The sequence below is a fragment of the Hirundo rustica genome, chromosome 2 (genome assembly GCF_015227805.2).
Source record: "Hirundo rustica isolate bHirRus1 chromosome 2, bHirRus1.pri.v3, whole genome shotgun sequence".
Classification (NCBI taxonomy): Eukaryota; Metazoa; Chordata; class Aves; order Passeriformes; family Hirundinidae; genus Hirundo; species Hirundo rustica.
Window position 1 is genome coordinate 79364957 of NC_053451.1, and position 17926 is coordinate 79382882.

A 17926-nucleotide genomic window follows, 5' to 3' on the forward strand; every position below is an offset into this window, starting at 1 on the left:
TGAAAGCACATTTACCCTTTGTACATATAATCCATGATAATAATAGTTCACAACTTGTATCTTGTTAAGGATGTTGTCTACAGGGCAGTCTGGTTCTTAGTTTTGACTTTGTAAATTTACCATTTCTGTAGAATTAAAGTTTATTTAAAAGATAATTTTCCGTGCAGCCTTAGTGCTTAAGGTGGTGCTGACCATTTGGAGTTATTCTGGCCATTTCCTGGTGTTTATGCAGAAGGTTGTGTTCCTTTTCTGTGGTGTACACTTTTTTTGGACACTGGAGTTAAGTTGCTTTAGATTGTTTATACTGACTTGGCAGCTGTGCCTTTTGTTTAAGCTGAGCTTTAGAGCAGTCTAACAAATTGAGTCCTCTCTTTCCACCTCCAGTATTTGAATTTACATGTACTACATTTTTAAACACGTAATTATGCCTATCTCTCTATCTGTTATATATGGCTATATGCTGTTCCTGCATTCTATTTCCAGCCTGCTTTAAAGAAGGCATGCTTGGGGCCTGGATAAGGCTAGTCCTGCAGGAGTTTGTCTGGCCCTACTGGTAATTGATTAATGGATTTTCATGCCTCTGCATATTTGAAACTATACTTTGGAGGCAGATATTAACAGATTCATACTGGGGTTAAATAAATCAGTTAATATTTCTTAGAATGATGGTTTAAAGGGAGTATATTAACACATCTCCCTCCCCATGGTAAATGTTAAACATGGAAACTGGCATAAATTGGCTTATTTTCAAGTAAATTAGTGTATTCCTTTTTTTTTTTTTGGGGGGGGGGGGGGGGGGGGGGGCTGTATTTCTGCCCAGCAATTTTCTTCTTTTCTTAATGTGTTGTTGGAAAATGCTTTAGTGTTCTTTAAATTCAGTTTTGGTAAGTGAGACAAGCTTCTTGCAGCTGTGTCCAATTTTAGGTAAAGTCTTTTTATTCTGCTAGCTTTTTCTTTTCACAGGGAACACTTTCAATGTATTACTTTCTCTTATAGTGCGTACTCCTGTTTGAGACAGGGAGTACAGATATTTTAAGTGGCACAGTGTAGTGTCAAAGGTAGTGACATAGCTTGTGTGGGGAAGCTCTGACTTCTACACTGCAGTGTGTTTTGGAGCCAAGTAACAGTTCTGATTTTGGAGTAGAATTTGGAAGAAGCCGTGAGATCTGACAGGCTGGGCAGCAGAGTTCTTATTACCACCTTCCTCTGCAAGTTGCCTCAGGCGCTGTTACTTTTCTAACTGCCAATTTATATTTTGCTTTTGAGGCTACTTGCTGTCACAGTCTACCTGCTTTGTGCTTCTGCAGCTCAAGGTGATTGTAGTAGTCTTATCTCCTTCCAAAGACCTCAAACAAAACAAAAGCCGAACCTCTGCAGAAATAACTGCAGTAGTCAAAGGCAGGTGTAGTCAGAGAACAGTAGGATGCCACAGCCCTTCCCTCTTGCATATCTATGCTTTTGCTTACATCACATACTGTCTTCACTCTGCCACAAGCCTGTGCAGAGGGCTTTAACTCACTTCAGCATGGCTCATTTTGTAAAAGTACTTGTTCTAATGAAGAGTGCTACTTGTATGTGTTGTCTTTTCTCTTGTGTGTTTGTGTAAATGTGTGTGCATTGTGAGGATCCTTTGCCTTCAGAAGTTCTGCTTATTTCATTGTGAACAAGATTGGAGGAACTTTTCTTCACTGGACTGCTGGAGAGTTACTGTTCTTGGCGATCCATGACAATACCTCGGCTTTTTACTGATTCAGGCCCTTTGCAGCTTAAAATTAAACAGCAGAGAATTAAATCTTCTATTTATTGGTACTAAATTTGCAGGTTGATGCCCACACAAATCATTGGCCACTCCTATGTATGCTCTTAATTCTGAGCCTTCAGGAGAGCAGCAACAGGGCCCAAGCTGATAGGTCGTTTCTGTGCATCTAGCAGAAAGCTTCAGGATGGTTTTTTTTTATGTCCACCACATTCTACTGTAGAGCAATTTACCAGTTTAGTGTTTCCTTAGTTATTGAGTGGATGCTTTTTATTATATGTTCTTATAGTAGATTTCCTTGAGGGATTATTTCCCAATGTTGAATGGAGAGTTCCTGAATTGTGAAGTGTTTTATATACTTGCCTTTTTCAACAGATGTCAATGTGCCTGTGTTGATGGTGTGTGTGTTTTTTGGATGGTTCATCTGGATTTTTCTGTACTGCTTCTTTTTTTCCTAGGTTGTTTTTACCTCTGTTGGACCTTCCTTTTACTGCCAACTCAGCTTTTCAGCCCTGCATTTAGCCCATGTAGCTATTCCAGTCCTCTTTGAGGTGTGCTGCTTATCTGCTCTGCTTTGTATATATCAGTAGGCAGCTGCACGTGCAGGTTTGTGTCCTTTTGGTGATCTATGAGCTGTATGTGGGGGACTGTATTTGTGGATGATCCCAGTTTTTCTGGAATACTGTGATTACCAGAGTACTTTTGGCTATTCCCTTCTCCCTTGAGTCTGCCTCCTTGACTAGTTGTGTGTCAAGAGGGAGTAGTCCAATGGTGAAAGAATTAATCAGCTGCATGTAAGGATATCATGCAAACCTTTTCTGTTTTCTCCTGTGAAGAAGGCTTGAGAGCTCCTTTGAAAAACAGACCTATGATAAAGTTTCTACTGAAGTTCTTATCTGTGAACCTTCCTTCATGATGTTACCAATAAATTCTTCAGTGTGTGGTAACTTGTTCTCTCCACACTTGCTGATTTTGCTGTTACCTCACTGCCTCAGAATCTTGCTTCTGTTTCTCTCCTGCACCTAAGTTGTTGGAATACTTAACACCACATGTCATAGTAGTTTTAAGCAGTGGATTTGATGCTTCTAACTTTAGCTGTTCTGTGATTCAAACAGTGCTCCTCAGAGAAGCATCACGTTTGATTTTAAAACCTGAAAACAGTAATGCAGATTTAACAAGAAGAGCGGGTAAATATGGCAGCATGCAGCCACCCTCCAGAGCACCTCAGAGTTTGAGGATGTGCCATTTTCCCAAAGAAGGTTCTTGCTCCCAGTTGCATGCACCAGCAGCTCATGGTCCTTTCTTTAGTGCCCATTATACTTCTCAGTTTAGGTCATTTTGTCTCGTGAAAATGATGGCAAACACTTCTTACACAAAACAATAGACCATTGTCTGCCATGTTGGTCGGCTGAGTCAGGTGAGGAGTGTTCAAGGCAGCCTTTAGAGAAGGGGGAGAGATAGGACTATGGGCAGGAGGGGAAGTAGAGAGAATGAGCAGAGAGAAACTCGGTCAGTTGCCTCAGTCACTTGAGGGCTGTTGCTGTCTTCTGCAAGTATTACCCTGAGTTGAAAATATCATATGTAAGTCAAAATTTGAGAACCTATGATTCCGTGGCAGCGTGCAACAGATTGTTTGGGTTCTCCTGTAAGTTTCATGAGCTTGTTTAAAAGCAGTTCTGTGTTTACACAGAAAAGCTTGTTTTCAATAAAGCAGAGAAGCTACAAATGTTTCTGAGACCTCTCTATCCTCTCAGCCATTTCTTCCTCAGAGATGGGAAATACTTCCTTAAAACTAGTCTTTTCAGGTACTAGGGAATGAACTAGCACAAAGCCTGCATTATTGTTCCTGCTTCTCTGTGGTAAGGTAACTACAGGGGCTCTTGCACCTGGAAGCAGCTGGGCACTTGGAGTATGTTTTGCCACATCATGCTGTGAGTGGAAAAATCCCCTCATCAAATGATCCTGAAAGAGAAAACACAAGATTCTTGATAAGTGTTTTTGTACATGGCATATCTCCTTGTTGCTTGAAGCTGCTCCTCTTAAGCTGATGTTACATGCAGATTCAAATATCTTGGCGCAAATGAGGACACCAAAAACTGTGTTTAACTACCCATAACTAACATAGTGAAAGACAGAGGATAAGTTTTAGTATCACTTGTTTTGTCTAAAGCTGAGTTGGAGCTGTTCAACAATTTCCTGCAGCTCCAGGAGGCCTGGCAGTGAGTTGGCTGCTTTGCCACAGATTCAGAAGCCCACAGAAGAGTATATGTTGCCAAGTATACGTGTGTAAAAGTTGTTTATGCAGTTTTCCCTCCTCCATGCTTTCTATCTTTAGTTCTGCTTAAGCTGTCACTGAGACTGAATCCATTACTGACTGTATAATACAGTGATTGTGAATGGCTACATTCATAATTTCAAGGAGGAGGTGCAAAGGAAACTCCTTTTCTAGATTCATTTTCTTCAATTACTTCAGGTCCACAGGAGTTTGTCAGATGGGCAGGTCCTTTCCAGATGTTGAGAGCATGACTTACACTGACATATGTCTGTTTGGCCCACTCTGTTCCCAGAGCATTCAGATGTTTGACAGACTCTGACTGTGATGGTCACTAAACTCAATCATAAACTTCCCAAATGGATTTTCCAAATCTTGCCTTTGCTTGTTGCACTTTGACACTGTGTTTAGTTTTTACTATATTAGGGGTCCTGCATTCCCTGTGGGTCCCAGACTAAGACTTTTGTGTGGCTTGAAAAAACCCAACCACCAAACCGAAAGGAAGGGAGAATAATCTGCTCGCAGTTCTTATGGCATGACTATTAGACCTATTGTCATTGCTTTCAAAAACAGTGGGATGTTGGGGAAAGCTCTTCAGTATCTACTGCTTAAGACAACTAAAAATTAACTTTTTTTTTCACGAATTTATTGTGAAATCCTTTTTTAATAAAATATTCCTTATTATTTGCTTGTAGCTTTGATTATGCAGAGTAGAGCAGTAATACACAGATATCACAGGTATGCTTGTAAACAAGATGCTGGTGTATGTTTATGGTGAAACTTAATGTGTTTTCTGCAGCCAGATAATTAGTCTTCAAGGCTGAAATATGCTGCTGAATGTGTGGAGGAATAACAGAGGTTTTGAAAGAACTTGTTTGATATGCAGTGTGTATGCTTGTGTATATACAGCAGAAGTTTTAGTACTTGCTGCCACACTGACAAGTCTGTGTGTGAGCAAACTCATACATTTTTGTGGGAGCTGAAGATATTGCCGCCACATTCTTTCTTACGGTCTTTTTTTGGCATTTTCAGTATTGGGCAGTAGACTTTTGAACGGATTGTTTAATACCTTGTATGAGTGTGAGTGATGAAGAAGCTGGGACACTTTTCTGGTGATGAGCTGAGAAGCTTTGGCAGAGGGCTTGAGCAAGCATCTTTGAGTGATGGTGTACTAAATTACTGTAGCCAAGACTGTTTAGTAGTGCCTTAAGCTGACAAAGTCTTTTTTTATGTGCTTAATTGAAGTTAGTTGTGAGTCATGTCAGAGAATGCTTACATTTCCTATGTAAGAAGTGGTTAGACACACTGCCTGGAAACTGGGAGAACCTCCTAGGTTTTGTTAACTTATTTTTGATTTATGGATGTTGCAGAATCACATGGTTTAAGGTGTCCTGTGATATCATATTGAGTTAAACTATTTTGTTTCAGATTTTGACAGAGAAATAACTGGCTGTGGTGACCGCCCCAGCTGACCCATGGAATGAGAGAATAGCTGGTGGTACTATGATACTACTTGCTGACCATGAAAGAGCTGATCTGTGTAAGGTACAAAGGTTTGAAGCAATTAAAGCCAAAAGCTGCATATGTAGACAAGTGCAGTTTGTAAATTCTGAGTTATGAAAAGTATACATTAAAAAAGACAAAGATGCAGGTTGCAACAGGTGATATTTGCATTAATGTGAATCTGCTGCGCTTCATCTGCTACTGAATTTTTAATAACTAGTATAGGCTGTATCCATGTGGAATATTAACGCTCTGCAGGATTCATGTAACAAATATAATGGATGCAGAGATTAATTTCTTGAAATGGCCTGCAGTGTTCCTTCTCAGCTGGTTCATGAATCTCTCCTGAATTGTACTGTTCTTATCCAGCTAGCTGGACAGGAGCAGAGAGTGAACTGGGTACTTTGGAAGTCCATACCACAAATCAGGGAGATGAGACTGTAGGTCAAGCATGATTTCCCCTAAGGGCATTCAGCTGGAAAGGTGCATGCTTGCTGATGCCATCAATGTAATTTTCACTCTTACCTGTGACCTCCAGTTTGAATGAAGATTTTTAATTTTCTGTCATAACAAAGAGGAGAAAAAGAAATACTGTAAGAGTATGGAAGTAGACTACAGCCTCCAAGTCTGGGATGGTCTGTTATGGCAGCAAAAGTTTTGAACCCACTGTCTGGAGATCTCATGTTTTTGATGTTAAACTCTGAGAAGAAAGTGAGAGAGGAAGCAATAAATGATGAAGTCTGAAGTGGTATTGGTCAGGATGCAAATGTCTGTGTTGTGGCAGAAACTGTGGAAACATGGTGTTTCCAGGTTAGAAGTGATACAGGAGGGACAGTGGAAGCTCCACTTGTCAAGTATATAAGTGATCCTTTTCCACAAGGCTTTTTGAGATTGGAATACAGTCTGATGACAGAAGAAAACTCTGCCCTACCTCTAGGTGTATGCAGGAGCCTATTTGTGCCTCTTGTTAAGAGAGGAAGGGGTATCAGTTTTCAGGTTGCTTCTGAAACAACCTTCCAAATTTTGTGTCACTGTGGTTTCACGCATCAACTCCTTGCTTTGTTTCCCTTTAAAAAGTGAATTTCTTGTAATGCCAAAGGATCTGAGTGCTACATAATTACAGATCTGCACCCTTATTTTGGTCCTCCTATTTCTTCCTGCTTTTTATTGCACTCTTCCCAACTTTCTAAGACAGCTATTAATCAAGTTGTTACTTCCTGAGTTGCTAAGTGAAGAAGCCCAGTGCAGTAGAGAAGAGGTGGGCAGAGATAAACCCCCAGATGGCTCACTGTGAGTCAAAGCTAACAATCGTTTGATGTAACAGAACTGCTGCTCTGCATTTGGTTTGGGTATCCTCGCACTGAGCTTCCTTGTGCGTCTGTAACACTCACCTGATCTCTTCTGGATGATCTCTAGCACCCTGTTAGCTAGGATGGTATGAGATAATCTACACAGAGCTGCTGCTGTTACACTGATCCTGCTAGGAAGCTGCTGACAGTGCAAACAGTGACTCCTGAGCATGATGAGCTCTCTTGGCTCTTATAAGATCACAAATAGGAGGATGTTTCCCAACTTAGACATATTTTTCCTATGTTCTGGGATTGGATTGTGTACTACCATCACACAAATACACAAAACTTCAACAAATTACTTTTTATTGTTAGTGACTGTAACCATATGGGTTGTGTAGCACAAGTATGTGTCAGGGAAACAAAACACTAAGGCATTAATTGAGATATAAGAAACTGCTATTTGCCATTTTGTTAGTACTGGTGTTAAGTTAGCTGCCCATTGGCTTAGCAACAAGCTGTTTTTAGACATTTTACAGGTATCTTAGAGCTGGAGAGAAGAAAATAAATGTAACTTGGAAAAATTGTGCAAGGCTTGATTTAAAAAAAAAAAATAATTTTTTTTTTAATCCTTACCCTTCTTTCATCTTCTTTCCCCCTCCAGTACAAAAGAAGTAGAGTTACCTGAAACATATAAGTACTCATTATTGCATCAGTAATTTTCAGGGAATAATAATAACAATTCTGATAGAATTGTCTTTAACTTACTCTAGTACTGACCTGAAGATGTTTGAAAAAATGCCTCTATCTGAATAACCTCGCTGAAGTCTATTGTTGGCATAGAGAAACAGGAGGAAGAAACGTGCAGTTCAGTGTTTACCTATATATTGATGTCGAAGTATTGAAACATTTTATGTTAACCCCTTTCCATATTATTATTGGAGGAGAGTTGCCTGAAAGAATCAAGAAATGTTATTTCACTTACTGCTTTATTTTCAAGGTCTTAAATATATTGAGTAGAAGACTACATTTTCATTGTGATGCGTCATTGAGGTTTGGTTTTAGGAATGCATACTAAAACCAATTTTAAACTGTTATCATTTGGCAAGTGCATCTTTGTAAATTACTTTTGGTTATTTCGGTGGTGAATTAACAAGCCTCTGTTTTCTGAAGGGCTATTTCTAACTTTCAGGCTGGAGTACTTCCACTTGCTGCTGTTTTTCTCTGGTCTGGCATTTGATTTATACAAATGCTAATTATAGGGCTTTGAATCTGTGTGTATACATAGTTTTACAAGGTCATACACATTTTTAATGGACTGTCTGAAATATTTATACATTGCTCTGTTGTTATGTAAAGAGATCACATCCTTGTAAGTCTTGTTGTATTAGTTAGCTCAAAAGGAGAAAAAAGTTAATAGTAATATCTGTGTATAGAAAAGCTGATTTTTATTTTTGCCTTCTAAAGTTTTATCTTCATTGTCTTTGCAGGCATCAGAAGGTGTCACCTTCATTGGACCTGACACACACGCTATTCAAGCTATGGGAGACAAGATTGAAAGCAAATTGTTAGCCAAGAATGCAAAGGTCAACACGATCCCTGGCTTTGATGGAGTAGTCAAGGTGAGAAATCATTTAATTACTGTCTGCCCACTGTAGGAACAGTGTTTAAATCAAAGCACACCTATTGAAGATCTGATGCAGAATCTAATTATAATTTCCTCGTCTTTTTCAGTAAAATATAATTAAAAATGGACTACAGAGTTTTACTAACAAGAGAGCTTTGGAGAAGAGGAGAAAGTCCTTGATAATAAATGATGTATTAGGAGTTCTTCAGTGGAGTCTCTAAAAATACTTTGCTTAAGTTTAATTTAACATGAAGGCGGGTAAATGTGTTAAATGTCAGGTGTGGATTTGACTTATTTGCACATCTTTACATTTCTTAGGTCTTCTTGTTGGCTAAGATCTTGACAGCTCTGAGTTAAGTGAAGTTTGTTAAACTGTGTGAAGTTTCCATTTTGTGCTCTATTCTGATGGTGCATACTTCCATGTGTTGCAAAATTCAGGATGAGGATGGGATGTGGGTAATTTGGTGGGTCTTTATCAGAATCTACAGCTAACACTCTTTGTGTGGTTTTAGAAGGAATGTCTTCCAACAGTTTTGTAAGAAAAAACCAACTTGTTTCTTTATGGTTTGTAAGGTTAAATAAAGTCTATCTTCGTTTCTCTTTATTTTCTGCTGATTGTGTTGGCCTCTTACAAGCTTTCCTGTGTGTCTTAATATATTGTCTATGTTAATGTAGTTAAGTTTGTTTCTTTTAAAACCTTCCTTGTATAAAACTAAAATGTAGCGTGTTATAAAGTGTTGACCTCCCGAAATTTTTATGCTTTACATGTCAAATGAGATTTTTTTTCAAATGAAGTTTGAGTAAAACTTTAAATTGCATGAAAAAGAGCACAGTAACTAAGCAGGATTTTAAACTCTGTTAAGAGACAAAATGTCTCCCAAACACCGACTAAAAGTGAAAGGTGGAGTACAAAGGGGCTAAGTCTCCACAAAATTACCTGCTCCAATTGGGCTGTCTGGAGAACTTGACTAGTGAGAGAGAATGATAAAATCGCACAATAGCTGAGGTCAAAATGCCCAAGAGAATTTTTCAGTACTTGTGATGGAAATGTGTGATGTTTGTAATGTCTGGTAGCAGGATAATGCTGCAACAGGTAAAAGTACAAAGACTTCTTTCTCTTCTGGAGGGCTCCATATTGAGTTCTGGATTAGCATTTGTGGCCATGCTGAAGTCTAGGAGTGGCAAATTGGCAAATTTCAGGTTTTTGTTGCATGTTTTAGCGGTCCCTTGTGTATGTGGTCCTTTCACTCTCATAAGATTTAACAGCAGCCAAGCCAATGGTTTTCTTATTATATCAAGTTAAAACTTGCATTAGTCTGTTATTCTGCTAACAAAACCCCCCAAACCTGACAAGTAAGCTAATGGTCAAGGAACAGATAGACTTATACCAAGTGCAGCTGAGCTGCTTTCTTGTATGCACTTGTTTCATAGACCTTCAATTGCTCTGTTTTTAACAATTATCTGAAGTTCCTGTCACAAAAAGGAAACTAAAGTAATGTGTTTGGCAATGGGCTATATACAACAATACCCTTAAAACCAAATGAACTGGAATCTAGGACTGAGTTGACAACTCCAGTCCTCTGCTATTGAAAAGAACTATGTGGTAATTGCTTAATCCCAAAGTGTCCATATCATACCAGTTTTGTGTACCTCAGCCCTGCATGAGTTCTGATTATCTGAAGAGTGTTGATGAAAGAGTACATATCAAAAAAATCCCAAACAGGCAGTGTGCCCACCAAATAAGAAAAAGGAAAGTCCACAGACATTGCCAGCATTGTAGTCTCCATCAAAAAGTGGAGTTGCAAATTTTAGGCTAACCGGTGCTTTGATTACCAATTATAGGAAATAAAGCTTCTAATAATTGATAGTGCCATACTTGCTATGGATCTAAATATGTGTCTGTGTTTGTTCTCCGATTTCCTTCCTGTGACAAAGTCTTTGCTCAAATGAACACCCAAATAATTAGGTCATACAGGATGCCTGATCTTTGTTTAGAGCTTGATATATTATTTTGCAAATTCAGTCTAAGATAGGAATGGCAAAGCTGCATGATACCAGCTCTAATCAGAACAGCAACACACAAAGAACTGTTTAGGATTTCTGGCATTCTGTGAGAGACCTATTTTTTGTCACAGTTATGAAGCTTTCAAAATCTTTGAGAGCTTTTTTTCCTCAGAAATAAAAATTTAGAGGTTTTAGGAAGGAGTTAGTGTCTCTTTGATGCTTAAGGTAATTAAAGGTGGCTTCAGCTTTAAAGTGTTTAATAAAGCTGGAGGAAAACTGCATTCATGCCTCTAGAAATTAAAGACAGACTGATTATTCAACTCAGGACTGAACTGAAAATCTTTGTTACTAGAAGAGTTGTTTTTATCCTTGTTAAATAGTGCTGCAGATACTTAGGTCCTTCACGAATAAAGGATATATTTCCTCTGTGTTGCTTAGCACTTACACATAAGATGCTGTAGTTGCTAAGGTTTTGTACTAACATCCTGGAGAAGTTGCATACAGAAAAATTCTCAGTGAGTAGAAATTAAATTAGAAATTTAAAAAAAGGAAGGCCTTCAACAGTATACTTAATGCTGGAAGGATTGAAGAGGAGGATGCTTGGCATAACAGACACAGCTAACTCTTCTTGTACTGGCAAATGCTCTAGCAAATACGAAACTGAGTGGAAAGATGTGGAATGGAGATGGCAGTTTGACAAAGAGTAATTTTCTTCTCATCCCTGGTTCAGTTTCTCAGTTGGCTGGGGCAAGGGTTATCCAGTTTGAACATTTAAGGAACCGGAGTCTTGTGCTGTCAATTAGAGAGCCAACAAAAGCATTCGAAGGTAATTAATTTCAAAATGTGTAACTACAATTAGTTTTATAAAACCCAGTTGGGGGAGGTAGTGGTAAACGATTTTAATCAAAAGAATTAGCATTAATCAGTGTGAGCAATGGCTGTACTGAGGTTAGGGTTGAGATGATGTATTGACTGTAAACAACTAAAGGGGCGTAAGAGAGTAGAAAGTGGAGGGTGCATAATGAGCATAAGAACATGCTGTGGTGAAAAATTGGCAAAGGAATGGCAAGGGAAGCATGATTTTTGTATTGTTTCACCATATAGAGCCAGTTTGGTTTTATGGCTGGTAGAACACAGCTGGATGTAGACACAGAAGAATAAAGTCTGTGTCTACTTAGTTTCACTGATGTCAGTAAGCACATTAGAGGTCTTCAACAAGGCTCTGAAGTTACTGTGGTTAAGTTTGGGTAACTGTTTTAGCTGAATTTTTGCATTGGGATATTGACATTAGGGTTGAGTCATCACTGTTTAGTTGGGGAGGTTAAGAGACTGGTTCTGGAGACTGAACTGGAGATTTTCTAACGCTCATCCATGAAAAACATTATGCAGTCCTTCATAGTAAATACAATGTTTCACCGTTCTAGGAATTGCTTAATCAGCATTATCCTGGCATTCCCCTACATCAAGACAGTTTCGTTTTTCTGTCTCCACCTGCTGGTACCTGGTTGAGAGGCATGTATATGAAAGTAGGAGGTTAGGAATTCTTATGCTAAAGGAGCATTTTATGTCTCTTTAACTTAATAGAAGCACCTATTTGTGAAAACGTTATGCCATAATTTTATAACTCTTAGGATTTTTATTAACCTCTACCATTACTTGGGCATTTTTATTTGTACAATAAAAGGTGGTGCTGAAATTATATATGTCTTTACAGTCTCCAGTTTATTTTGGGAAAATGGTTATGTAGGTAATGTGTTTTTGGAGGAAACAGCAGTAAATCATTGAGGACTTTCGCTTTTAAAAAAAAATTAAAATGTTTTTAATACCAGTGTGGTTTCATATATTTTGTACGTATGGACATGTATGTTAGGCAGTATCATAGCATTCGGTTTTTTGCTCCTCTTGTGCACATATTGTGTATCTGTCGTAAGTTCTATGTACCTAAAAGCTAAAATAACTGTCCTAATTTTTTCTGATTACTTGAACTGCTTCTATGTTTATATAATCAGCAAGGGAAACTAATGATATATTAAATGTACATTCAACATACCTTCTTATGAAAAAAGATCAAAATACTTACTAGGGATAACAGTATGTCAGTGTCTTATTTTTAAAATTCGTTTCCCTCCTTAAATCACAGCCTTTTTTCTTTTCCTCTTTTTTCCTCCTCTTTTTTCCTCCTCTTTTTTTCCTCCTCTTTTTTTCCTCCTCTTTTTTTTTTCTCCTCTTTTTTTTTTTCCTCCTCTTTTTTTTTCCTCCTCTTTTTTTTTCCTCCTCTTTTTTTTTCCTCCTCTTTTTTTTCCTCCTCTTTTTTTTCCTCCTCTTTTTTTTCCTCCTCTTTTTTTCCTCCTCTTTTTTTTCCTCCTCTTTTTTTCCCTCCTCTTTTTTTTCCTCCTCTTTTTTCCTCCTCTTTTTTTTTCCCTCTTTTTTCGAAATGCTCTTTGAAAGTGAAAATTTGAGTATGAATGCATTTTTATTTTTTTTCCTCATATCTTAGAGTTTGGGTTCTAATATGTTAAAACTGTAAAAGAAACAGATATTGAAACAGTATAAATTAATAACTGTGCTGAGCGGATGACTGAAGTCTTTTCAGGCCAGAACTAAGACAATTAGTGCTGCTGACACCAATCCGCTTGTTACTTTAAGTTGTATGCATGTGTAAAAATACAGTGGCAGTGAAAAGTTCCCCTATAATGGTTTGCAGCTTGTCTTCCTGTGGACTGCAGTGTATCAGTTAGCCACTTGTTTGCAGGTAACTAAGTGAAAAAAGATTGCCCTGTTTGCTTCCCCCCCCCTTAATTCTATTTTGCAAATATATGGGAGAATTTGCAAGAGAAAAGACATGTAAAAGTTTCCTTCTCAACCATAATCGTGGCTCTTTATCAGTCATCACTCTTCCTGCATTTTGTTCAAGAGGCTCTAATTGTCTGCATTTGGCAGGTTTAACACTTCCTGACAGAGAGGCTATTAAGGGGAAGTATTCTCGCATAACTGTCACAGGCAGGAACAAAGAACCTTCAAACTCAATGTGTGGAAACCACTAACATTCTTAAATGACCCTTTTCATGCATTTTATCCCTTTAAGCTAAAATTTGGAGGGTGCAGGGTCATGGAAAGCAGCAAGGTGTAATAAAACAGTAAACTCTTGAGGATTTTTTTTTTTTTTTCTGGGGGGTGTGAGGGGCAGTTTTTTTGCTAGATTTATCTCTTGAGTTAAAAACAATTGTTATTTGGAAAAATCTCATTAACAGATGTGACTGGAGTAAAAGGACTTAAAACTGATGTTGCTTTCAGGACTGCTTTGAACTTAACAAGCACCGATTTGTGGAGCAGACTAGCTAATGAAAGGAAATTAAATTTTCTGACAACTTCCCCTGCCAGCCCCCTTATTCTTCATGGGGCTGTTACTAGGTACTGAAGACTTTTAAAGAGGATTTTGTTTTATTATCGGACATAAATGAACCAGGTATGAACATTTCTTATGTATTTTTTTTAAAGTTCTGACCTGGGTGCTTTTAAAATGGATTGCCTTGAAAGCTTTAAAAATATCAGGTTTCAGTTTAATGTTCATAAGTCAGCCCCCATAGTTTCAGACACACTTAGCAGCTGGTGGTTTCCAGACATTACTGCCTTCTATACAAATTTTTTAATGTATATCATGGGATAGTATAAATATTAGCAAATTTGGATGGAATTTTCAAGCTTAACCTGCACCACTGTAATTTAACCCTTTTTCTTTCTAATTTTGTGTAATGGAAGTATACTGTGTTCAGTAGAAATAATGAGAATTAACTCCTGCAGATGAAGTGATTTGGTTATTGAAATGTAAGTAATTCAAATATTCTGGTTTTTATTCTCTGAGTTTCCCGGGACATTTTTTTTGTACCAGACTATAGTAGCATGAGACAGCTGAAGCAATAGGTGGCATCAACAACAGGATTTGTAAAGTTGGTTTATGCAACTCTTAAATGAAAACAATTACGGGAATCTTCTCCTGTCAGATACAGTTTAAAATAATGTATTTAAGGTTTATTTTGTCCTCAGAATGCAGAACTTTTAAAACTGAAGTGCTTGTGTTCTTTCTTGAGTAAACAAAACCCATTTGTCTTTGAAGGAGTTCGGCAAGGTTTTTTTTTCCTGAACTTGAATTACTCCCAAACAATAGAGAATCAACTCCCCCTACTGACAGCAATCAGGAAAACACAAGGAATACCTGTGAGGACAGAAACAAGCTGGTGGAGGACAAACTTTAACGATCTGATTTACGGTCCATTATTGATTGTAAGCTTCTAAATTCTAGCATTAAATTCCTACAACTGCAGAAAACCATTTTGCGATCCCGGTTGTGTTTCCTGTCAGCTGATTCCTCGTTGCTTTGAGTTTCTCAGTGCACTAATGATGAGGTAGAATTTACATTCCACTTATGGTATTAATTTTACATTCCTCTGGCTGAAAAGGGTCAGAAGGTTGTAAAATCAAACATTAAATGAATCGGAGGAGACAGTAGTGCAATATATGACTGCCCTCAGGACACAGTGCAATGGCTGATGGGATTAACGTTGGGTCTCATTTCCTGCTTTTACAGGATGCAGATGAAGCTGTCAGAATTGCAAGGGAAATTGGTAAGTTCTTAAATTAGCTATGGTGGGATTTGTGTGCCTCTCAGCAGACATGGTTGACTAAATTGAATGTGTAATAAGTAATCCCCATAGAACAAATAGTGTTTTAATAGTTTTTAAGTTCCCTGTTGCCCATAGGGCCCGAGGAATCTAGGCATTAACCCTGTGTCTCTTAAATCATCACATTTGAGCTTTTCAAACTGGACTTTAAAGAACAAGTGCAGCCATGATTTGTGGAATGAATGTAATATGCAGTAATGAGTACCTCATTAAAGGAGTTATCTAAAAGTATATCTGCAATTGGACATGATAGTCAGAGGTTAGGCATGGTACACTTCTTGTTATATGGAGACTGACACCGGTGACGTTATGATCTTCATGCTTCATCACTGTGTACACTGCAGCTAGCTTGAATATGATCCAGAGCACCAGCTTTCTGTGCATACTGGAATAAAGTCACTATTCAGCTTCTGAGTATCTTAGAGAATGGTGAAAAGAGCAACCAGCAAATGAGTCTGGGACTCATTTTGATGAAGGTTAAGTGTAATATGTGTTTAATGAGTTTTGGCTTTTATTTACTAAAGCTTGATATTAGTGGAAATACTAAACCATATGCTTGAAATTACACGTTTTTAAATGCTTTCTAGAAGAAGATTCTAATGTAGTAAGATATATAATTTTTTCTTCAGATTTTCCTTTAATTTTCCCTTTGAGACTGCATCCATGCAAAGCTATTTAGGTTTATCACAGGTAGATAAACAGCTTTTCACCTATGTCAAGAGATATTTCTTTGCCTTTATGTGCCAGATAGACAGTGGGAGTTGCACTTCTACAGATAACTTCTAAGCAGTGTAAAATCTTTCTGCTTTCAGTTTAGGTTGGGGTTTTTACCCTGCAGAGGTTAACTGCCCTGAAAACCCTCCTAGGTTTGTCTGACTTTTAGGCTAACATAATTGAAGTCATCATTTCTGTGAGTTAGGCTTTGTGTCCTGGTTGTGAAATCCAGTGATAATGTCACGGGAGCCTAACTAAAAGAAAGAGGTTATTAACCAAACGGGAACATTCAGAAGAGAATGGTAAATAAAATTGGGTTTAGTCCTGCATAAAGACATAGTAATGTGACTTTATTTCAGTTCACTTTCTCTTCAGTAATCTTTCTTGCTCTTGTGTTTTAAAGATTTCCTGCAAGTATTTTTTTAAGCAGTTTTGATGAATGTAAGTCAAAAGGCGTGCAGTGGCTTTCTAGACACCCTTTAAAATACATTCTTTTTTAATTTTCTTCTGAGTTCTTCTGGTGTTCTGTTGACTGGTTCCTGTCTTTGATATCAGTAGCACTTTGGAGGTCATTGTATCAAGGCAGTCTTAAATCTGTGATAATAAAGTCAATTACAGACAGCTGGGTGGTGCTTTTTTAAGATGGAAAATTCTTAAACTGTTTTGATACAAGAAGGGTTTATACTATGATGCCACGTAGTTGAAAGAAAAATGTCCCTTCTAGCTTTTCCCCCACCCATGTTTCGACAAGTTGATCATCTTGGTTAAGCTTCTGTCTAATTGTAACCACTGACCAGAATAAAATGTAGTGATTTTAATTTCAAAAGATCTGAGATAGAATGAATTTATAGTCTCTTGTGTATATATATATTGTATTTCTCCTTATGTGTAAAGCAGTTGATATGCAGTGGAGTACCTTCAGATTGTTTCTAATTTCACTAATCCAGAGTTTCAGTTTTCTAAGAAAGCTTAAGTAATTCTTAAAAAAATAACCATTGGTCAGCGCTTAAAACAGTAAAACTGTGTGTGATGCTCTCTTGCTGCCTGTGGTTTTTTTCTGCTTCTCCCTGCCGTGTTTTGGCCAAAGATCCAGTAGTAGAGCATGGCACCTCAGGGTTGAGAACACAGCCTTTACCTCTTTCAGTGACTATTATCTATGGATACACATTTTCTAGGTGTGGGAGTGAAACCTTCTTTTTGCCCCTGATTTGAGGTGTTTTGCTGCATTGTATAGAGAGAATGTTAGAGGGAAACTAGATTAAATTGGAAATTGGAAGAAGTTCAGGAACAAATTGCTGTATTGGCTCCTTTCTACTGTCTCTCTTCTCTATTTGTTGGTGTGGGCTGTTGTGCTCTTCTGATCCTTTCTGTAGTGCTTAATTACATTGGTCCTTTTCCCATGCTGCTTTTAGGTCTGTTTGTAGAATTGTACATTAAGAACTGTTGGATTCTTAATTCTGAAGCATTGATGAAACTCCACAAAATTTGACTCCTCTAATTGAAAGGATTGAACCAGCTATGGAGTGCAGTCAGTTAGAACTAAATGGAAGTCTGTACAAAACTGAAGAGATGAGCAAGATTATTTTTTGTCATGTTTCATTTGACATGGGTTTAGTTAGTGGAGTATTGCTCAGTATTGCACAATGTGTTCCGTGGTCTACTACCTGCACTTTATAAAAATGAGTAAATGACATCAAAAATCATGGTGGCAAAGGGTGGGAGCTAATAGCTGTGGATCATCAGAAGTTTGTTTATTCCTTGTATCATTCAGATTCTCAGAACAGTCACTGTCCTGGAAACAAAGCCGTTCTAACTTATGGCTGCCAATTTAGCAGCAAAAGCAGGTGCAGTGATCTTCAAGTGCTTTTTTGCTTTTTTGCCTCCTAAGATCTTTAGACCAATCCTTAAGAGTTATCACAAGAATGGAAAACTATAAAACAAGAGTAGGTTTTAGTCTCAGATGGAATTTTAGTTTCACATAAATTGGCATTGAATTTGAGGAAAGGATTGAAAATGTAACACCTACTCGAAAATATGTCTGCTTTGTGAGTCTTTTCATTGCTGCTGTTGTGGGTACTTACA

General features: G+C 37.9%; 1 protein-coding gene across 1 annotated transcript in view; it reads left to right on the forward strand.

Annotated features, from left to right (window-relative positions):
- PCCA (propionyl-CoA carboxylase subunit alpha) overlaps positions 1-17926 on the forward strand; it is a 264586-nt gene that overhangs the window by 59150 nt on the left and 187510 nt on the right. The window contains 2 exon segments of the mRNA XM_040054654.2: positions 8311-8442; positions 15037-15073. Coding sequence (XP_039910588.2) covers positions 8311-8442; positions 15037-15073 — 169 coding nt within the window.